The 8,099-nt window shown below is 58.9% G+C and overlaps 2 protein-coding genes across 2 annotated transcripts in view; one reads left to right on the plus strand and one right to left on the minus strand.

Annotated features, from left to right (window-relative positions):
• CREB3L3 (cAMP responsive element binding protein 3 like 3) overlaps nt 1–6,398 on the plus strand; it is an 11,261-nt gene extending 4,863 nt beyond the window's left edge. The window contains 6 exon segments of the mRNA XM_006171793.3: nt 939–1,045; nt 3,097–3,165; nt 5,300–5,384; nt 5,516–5,612; nt 5,788–5,852; nt 5,855–6,398. Coding sequence (XP_006171855.1) covers nt 939–1,045; nt 3,097–3,165; nt 5,300–5,384; nt 5,516–5,612; nt 5,788–5,852; nt 5,855–6,103 — 672 coding nt within the window. The 3' untranslated portion in view covers nt 6,104–6,398.
• A 299-nt stretch (nt 6,399–6,697) lies between these two features.
• SIRT6 (sirtuin 6) overlaps nt 6,698–8,099 on the minus strand; it is a 7,614-nt gene continuing 6,212 nt past the window's right edge. Inside the window, exons 6-7 of the mRNA XM_014585517.2 lie at nt 7,018–7,177; nt 6,698–6,749 (exon numbers count right to left, since the gene is read on the minus strand). Coding sequence (XP_014441003.1) covers nt 6,698–6,749; nt 7,018–7,177 — 212 coding nt within the window. The remainder of the gene's footprint in view (nt 6,750–7,017; nt 7,178–8,099) is intronic.

The raw sequence follows: 8,099 nt of genomic DNA on the forward strand, positions 1-8,099 counted from the left end.
GGAAAGAGGCACCCCCAAACGGGCTTCGTGCTATGGTGCTAGCCAGCCCCGGGCATGGGCACAGGTGCACAAGCCTGGCACGTACAGGCAGATCCTGGGACTTGAACCGAGGACCTTCCCATGTGGGTATGTTTGTCACCTCTGTGCCTCCGCTGTTTGAACTGGTTGCCCACATGTTTCTGACAAGGTTTCCCAGGACTCAGTAACAATTCCTTGCTCCATACCCCACTCCGCACCTGCAGAATCCGTGGCTCAGTAGCTGGTGGGGCTCTCTAGCTTTCCACAGTCCCCTCTGGGCCTGTGTCGCCCAGTGTCAACCCCTGAGTTTGTCCTTGGGGTTGAAGATCTGAATTATCCTCGCATTTGCAGGCTTCAGAGAAAGCTGCTGTTCCCACGAAGGCCACGAGGTGGCGCAGCACACCCATGAGCAGAGGCTGGTCGGCAGCTCCTGCCAGTTCCATAGGTTTGGGATCTGGGAAGGCCTTAGCGTCCAGGAGCCTTCTAGACATTGCAAGAATTTAGGGGGGTGGGACTAGCAGATGGCATAGTGGTTATGTCGCTGGACTCCCATGTAGTCCACCACAGTTCAAGTCCGGGACCCGGTGGCTTAAACTCACGCCGGGCATGTGTGCGTGCATGCCCAAAACTCCAAGAGGAGAATGGAGGAGAAGGGATTGTGGTGTGGTCATCCCCCCTGGGGGGTGAGTTCTTGTTTTCTGTCTCTCTGTCTCTCTCTGTTTCTCTTGCAAGCACAGATGCCTTATAGCAAAAATCTCTCTTAAAAAAAAACAAAAAAATAATTTAGGGGGAGAAACTGATCGGCTCAGTAGGAGCCCAGCCCCAGGTCCTGGGTCTGCAATGGCTCAGTGATGACAGTGGAGTGACAACAGCGAGGGCCCATCCGGAATGACTCGTTCCTTCCCTGTTTCCCTGGACAGTACGAGGAACGACTACTGAAAAAAATACGCCGGAAAATTCGGAACAAACAGTCGGCCCAAGAGAGCAGGAAGAAGAAGAAGGAGTACGTGGATGGTCTGGAGACTCGGTAATCCCGGGGTGCGGGCTTCACACTCGCCGGGGAGGTGGGGGTACGTCGATGGTTGGAGACTCGGTAATTCCACGGTGCGGGCTTCACACTCGCCGGGGAGGTGGGCCCAGGGAGGGGCGGGGTGTGGCCAACGTCGCAGTTCTTGGGGCCTGGCCAAATGAGCAATGATTTCCTTCTCTAGGACGGACCCTTAGGGATGGGCTCCAGGGTCCCTTTGTCCCCTAGAGGGCGTGATGCCAAGAAAGGGTGAGGGGGACTCGTCTCATTCTGAACCTTTGCCTGGTGGTGGGACAGTCACCACTGTGCCTGAGTCAAACTGACCCTCAGAGCTGTGTCGGCCTCCTTGAGAGGGGGACAAGGATGGCGAGGGTTTTTTGTTTTTTGGGTTTTTTTGGCAGAACTTTTTCAACTTAAGAGTTGGAATTAGATTGAAGAATTGAACTTAAGAGACCAAATTTCATCCGATCGATTCTCTCATAACTCATTTAAGATACCATGGGGATGGCCTCTCCATTCTTTAATAGAAACATAAAAAGCAAATGAATGTGTTTTACACTACGAATGCCTTTATTCGATATTCTAGGTCTATCTGGGTTTTCCATTTCTTCTCGAGTCAGTTTTGGGATGCCATATTTTTCTGAGAGGTTGTCCTTTTTAAGTATATCGGCTTAAAATTGTTCCATGGTTTTCTCCTACTATTTTTTAATATCTATAGTTACGCATTTAAAAATCCACACTGTTTATTTATACCTTTTCTCTCCAATTGTCTTCATCAATTTTGCCAGAGGTCTGTCTGTTTCACTAAGTTATTACAGAATGAACTTCTGTCTTTCCTTTCACCCGTTGTATATTTTATTTCATGTCTACTCTTATCTTAATTATACTAATTATCCTCTTTTTTCTTCATCGTGTTTTCAGAGGGATTCATTCTGTGCTTTTGCTAATTTTTAAATGTACATGCTCAGCTCAGCAAGCTGTGTCAGGGCTATCCATCCTCCTCACAGCACAGCTTTAGCTGCATCCCATGCATTTGGATGTGTACCAGCATCTTTCTCACCTGGTCCCTAGGGCTTCCCCAATTTACATTATGAGTTCCTCTTTCTTCCATGAGAGATGTAGAGGAGGGATTTCAGATAGGGGAATTTATTTTCTTCCCAGGTTGCTATATATCAGATGACTGGGAAAGTCACGATGCGCTTTTGCATAGAAACACAGAGAAGTGCGTCCTGACTTTTCCGATGGCGGAGTATCTGGCCTGCCTTCTAGATACCCGGGGCAGTGTAGTATTTCCTGTTAACCTAGACCTCTATGCAACTTCACGGAGATCGAAGTATGTGATCTCACCTGTTGCCCGTGAGGAAAATACACCTATGACAGTTCAAGGAGCTGCAGGCCTCAAGATAGGGATTGTCCAAAAGCATCCTGGGAGACCCACTAGTCCATGTCCCCGTTCGCCCTCCTTCCCACACATCCCACCTCGGGGTAGAGGCGTGGCCTCGTGCCCACTCTGCGCTCACCCTCAGTCTCTGACTTGAGTGGTTCGAGACCACGTGTGCGAAGGTGGGGTGCCCAGCCGGGACCCCAGAACTGGGAATGGAATGATCCCTGCTGTGCTGTTTCTTCAGTGCCACCCTAGCTGACTTTATTGCACGCCACTCTCCTGGCCACCCTGTGACCTGGCTAACCGTATCCGCATCCTACAGACGAGGGCCCGAGAGTGGCATAGCTCAGGGTCACAGCGAGGGCCTAACTCTGGTCTCTGGAGATGCCCAGTTGCCCCTATCATGTCTTCTGGAACCACCACAGGCTGAGTTTGGATTTGCATCCCCAGCCCAGGGGCTCAGCCCAGAGCAGAGTCCCACAGCCAGACAGAGCGGAGACCAAGGAGGGGGCAAGTGCGGGTGCAGATGCCCACCTCTGCCCGCCTGGGACTGTGGACGCCCAGAGGACTGACTCTCCCCCAGTAGGAGAGTGGGTCAGCCAGGGAGGCATCGGTCAGACCAGTCGGTGATGGCGTGTTCTGAGTGTCGCTGTCATTGTCCCCGCAGAATGTCGGCCTGCACCGCCCAGAACCAGGAGCTGCAGAGGAAAGTCTTGCACCTCGAGAAGCAAAATCTGTGAGTGTGAGCACAGTTGGGGCAGAGGACGGGGTCCAGCCGGAGTCCCCTGCGGGAGACGGGGAGGAGGGGCGATGACAGCAGGCTACACGGAGAAGGGGATTTGCACTCGGGGCGTGGAAGGCTGTGTAGGAGTGTGCTAGGGAGAGGCCCTCCTGGAGGAGGAAGTGCATGTGCCGCTGGCCAAGGGCACGGGGGTTGGAGAACTGCGCCCGGCTCTGTCCAAGATGGGCCTCCAGTCAGCCAGGGCTCATCTCGTGTCTGCTGCGCTGGCGGGATTCTGGGGACGGGGACCCGGTGGGGAGCGACACAGAAGAGGACGAGACATGGCTCCCTGCTCGAGGGACTAGTGGTTTTGTGGGAGAGGCACTCAGGATCGCAAACGTGTATACGGCCGGCCCCGCAGAGCAGTGGTTAAGGCCTGGGTAGTGGGAACTGGATCCCACATGACCAACTGTGGTTCGAATCCTGGCACCAGCAGCTTGAAAAACATGCCTGGTACGTGTGCGTGCTCCAAGTACCAACGGGATGGAGAAGGAATTGCAGCCCGTTGGGGGTGCTTCCCCCTCTCTGTCTCTCTCTCTGGTGAATGCACACACCCTCTGCCAATTAAATATATATATAATAACATATGATAGGGCGGGCAGGTGGCGTGGTGGTTAAGGTGCTGGACTCCCACATGACTGACCATGGTTTGACTCCTGGACCTGGCGGCTTGCTTTCTCCTTTGCCCTCTCTGTCTCTCTGGTCAAATTTAAAAAATAATTTAGAAACTAAATAATTACTTTAAAATATTGCATATGTAATAACATACGATACATTATATATAAGAACATATGTGCATCTATGTGTACACACAACCACACACACGTACACACACACGTAAAGAAAATGTAAGGCTGGCCCTGTGGCCTGCTGGTTCAGGAAGCTGAATCCTACAAGAGTGACCCAGCAGCTTGGGGAACATGCTGAGCGCGTGTACACGCATGCCCCAACCCCTGAGAGCTGGGAGAAGTGGACTAGGGGCTGTGGTGTGGCCACGCCCCATTGGGGGGTGTTTTCTCCCTCTCCGTCTCCCTCCCTGGCAAACATATACACACTCCAGGAAAAAAGAAACAATTAAGATGCATGAATTTTCTTGTGCACCAAGATAAACTTGCACCTTAATTCCATTTTCCCATCGTCCACAAACTGTGAAGTGCCGTGTGCGCGCGTGTGTGTGCCCGCGTGTGTGTGCCCGCGTGTGCGCGCGTGTGTGCAAGTAGGGGCGGTTCCCGTGAAGGAGCCACGCTCAGTGCAGGCCACAGCGTGCTGAGGGAGCTGCGTGTGACAGGGAGGCTGCGAGGGTTCTCTGGGAGGTGACGTTTGAGACCTGAGACCTGGTGGCGAGAAGAGCCAACTGGGAGTCCTGGAGGAGCGGGGCGCTGAGCAGGGAGGGCGCGGCCGTGCACGGGTCCTGGGCGGGACCGCCGGGGTCCTGGAGGAGCAGCGAGGAGGCCTGGGTGGCCGAGGTGGAGTGAGCGAGGCCGTGGGGGCGGCGGCAGGGAGGGCTGTGGCGAGTGTGCAGGCCTGGTGGGCTGCAGGGAGGACGTGGGCACGTAGGAGCCCTGGGAAGGTTGGGAGGGGCTGCCTTATATTTGAAGAGCACCCTCTGGCTACTGCAGGGGAGGTTTCTGCTATAGGGTGCATGCGCTCACCAGAAAGACAGAGAGAGACAGAGAGACAGAAAGTGAGAAATCACCCCCCAGGGGAGATGGCCACGCCACAATCCCTTCTCCTCCATTCTCCTCTCAGGATCTTGGGCACGCACACATACTCGCCAGGTGTGAGTTTAAGCCCCTGGGTCTGGGACTTGAACCATGGTCGACTACGTGGGAGTCCAGTGACATAGCCATTACGCCACCTGCTGGTCCCACCCTTTCAAACATTGGGAAAGCCCCCACATGTGTTGTGGTCTCTGTGTGTCTCTCACTGGAGAGACTTGCAGAGGCAAAGGCGGGAGGGCTTCGAGAGCAGCAGGGCCTTGAGGGTGGCAGAGAGTGGACTCCGGGGAGCCCAGGGACCCCAGGAATGAACAGGCAGCAGGGCCCGTCTGGCCAGCCCTCGGGGTTCAGCCAGGCCTCTTGCTCCCCAGGTCCCTCCTGGAGCAGCTGAAGAAACTGCAGGCCCTGGTGGTGCAGTCCACGGGCAGGTCCGCCCAGACAGGCACCTGCATAGCGGTGAGTCTGGCCCCCGCGGAGGTAGCCCCAGCTCGCACCACCGAGTCGCCCGGCCTCCGTCTCCCATTAGAGAGGAGCGCGCTGGCCAGGGAGGGGGAGGGATGGGGTGACCCCGCCCCCATCTCCCCCAGGTCCTGCTGCTGTCCTTCGCCCTCATCGTCCTCCCCTCCATCAGCCCTTTCACCGCCAACAAAGCCGAGAGCTCCGGAGACTTCGCGCCCGTGCGAGGTAAGCAGCGGAGGGGCGCCCGTCCTGGGTCCCCAAGTCCCCACCTGGGGCCCCTGGGCGGGGGGAGGGGAGCTCTGGGCGGGGAGGCCCCGCCCCACTGTCCGGAAGCTGGGGGCCACGGAGGGACAGGACTCCGCCCTCACCTCTCCCCCTCCCCGTGACCCCCCCTCCCCAGTCTTCTCCAGAACTCTGCACAACGACGCCGCGGCTCGCGTGGCCCCTGGCGGCGGTCCCGGCACCGAGGCCACACGATACGCGAGGCCCCAGGATCCGTGCCCGCTGCTGGCGCACCCCACGAAGGCTCCCCAGGCCACCCCAAAGTGGACTGGGCCTTCGGGGACACGTCGGCGCTGGAGGAGCTGAACAACACGCTGGTGGTGGACAACTCGACGCAGGAGCTGGGCCCCGCCACCCTGCTGGGCTGGGCTGCGCCTGAGCCGGCGCTGCGCCCGGGACATGCGGGGCTGGAGGCTGCGGGGGAGGAGCTGTGAGCGCGGGACCGAGCCCGGCCGCTGCCCAAGCCGCCCGGCGGTGCTGGGCCGACAGCGACAGGCGAGGACCAAGGAGGCGGCTGCAGACCTCACGGAGATGCCAGGATGGACAGAGAGCCGCACACCCAGGGTGCCACGCGGCCGGGGGCAGATAGGGCCAGAAAGCCTGAGAAATGCACGCATGGGCCCAGGCGCAGGGGGACCGGGCACTCGCCTGCCGGGAGGATTCAAACCATGCGTGGGAAGTAGAATTAAACCATGAGCTTATTTTGGTGCAAAAAAAAAAAAAAAAAAAGCGGAAATCCAAGAGTAGGTTTTTTTCTTTGAGAGATTTTTACCACAAGGTGTGTGCGCTCCCGGGACAGACAGAGACAGAGAAAGCAAAAAGTCACGACCCCCCCCCCCCCCGGGGGGGACGGCCACGCCGCAATCCCTTCCCCTCCATTCTCCTCTCGGGATCTTGGGCACGCACGCACACGTGCCTGGTGTGTTATTTTAGCCCCCGAGTCTGGGACTCGAACAGCGAACACTGGTCGACTCCGTGGGAGTCCAGCGACGTAACCCATTCGCCACCTGCCGGCCCCCTGCTAGGATTCATACCTGCATTCCCCACTCGATTTTGGAAGACCCCTGCACACAGCCTGACCTAAAGACACACACGGAGGCACGACACGTGTCTCGGAACCCCCTGGCCTGGGACTTCTGCCCTCGCATGTGGGAGAAGGAAGCCGCGGAGGCCGCAGGGACGTGGCCCGGGCCAGGGGGCGAGCGCGCACCTCCGCCCGCACCTCCCTTTTCTAAGCGGGCTGTGATCCTTAATAAAGTATTTTGACAGAATGCGGCTGGACAGATGTGGAGTGGGGTGAGGGCGGCGGCGAAACCTGGGGCTCCCCTCAGGATGCGGGGCGCCCCACCGCTGGCTGGAGCAGGGGCCGGAGAGGCGCGGGTTCTCCGTCAGCACCTTGGAGAGCAGCGGCGGGAGGCGCGCGGCCCGGAACGCCAAGTTCTGGCAGCCCTTGGAGGGTGCCCATGGCGAGGCCGAGGCCGCCTCCTTCCTGAGGGCTGGGCTGCCCCCTGTTCATCTTAATGAGAAACCGAGGCTTCAGGGTGCCCGGCCTGGCCCGAGCTCCCAGCTGGGGCGGCTGCAAGCCCGCTGCGCATGCGCTCCTCTGCACAGTGGGGAGACGTGGCCCTCTTCTCCAGGCGCCCAAGCCTCGGAGTGGGGGGCACACACCAGACGGAAGTAACAACACCGAGTCAGGTACCAGCGGCTGGCGCGGACCACTGTGGTCAGAAACCTCTGGGCCCCCTGGGTGGGACGTGGGGCCTGGGGGCATGGCACCCCGCACTGCTGCCCGCAGGGACTGGGACTTGGCACAGGGTCCCCTATACGTGTCCCACTTGCCAGAGAAAGGGAGGAAGCACCCGCCGGTGGGGCGTGGTGACGCGCATCGCCCCCACCTCCACCCTGCTGGGACCTGGGGTGCATGCGCGCCGTGCGCGCGCTTGCACAGACACACTCGCGAGCGCATGCGTGGCTTGAGCCGCTGGGCCAGGATCCCAACCGTGGCCGGCCATGTGGGCTCTGGCCGGATCACAGCTCAGACGTCGGACACCTGGAGGGAGTTCTGCTTTTATTGCGTGAAGACTCTCGTGGAAGCCTGTGGGCCCAGCTCTCCCCAACCCCGAAGACAGCATTTGTCTACTGTCTGTCCCGGACTCCCCTCCTGGGGGATTGTGAAGGCGCCTCTGGGGAGACAGCAAAGGCCAGAGGAGAACGCGGGGTGTGAGGGCCCGGGAGGGGGCCTGGGGGCAGGGGGGCTCGTTCCTGCTGCAGCTGGACCCCCCAGGCCGGCCCCCGCCTCCCAGGACAGCCTGAGCCAGAGGCTGGAGCGTGGCGGGGCAGCAGGGTCTGGCCCCCAGAGCCCGGGCAGGCACAGGGGCGCCACGTCCACCCCGGGCCGGTGGGCAGGGACAGCAACAAAGTGAGACCGTT

This window comes from Tupaia chinensis, unplaced genomic scaffold (genome assembly GCF_000334495.1).
Source record: "Tupaia chinensis unplaced genomic scaffold, TupChi_1.0 Scaffold149964_2, whole genome shotgun sequence".
Classification (NCBI taxonomy): domain Eukaryota; kingdom Metazoa; phylum Chordata; class Mammalia; order Scandentia; family Tupaiidae; genus Tupaia; species Tupaia belangeri.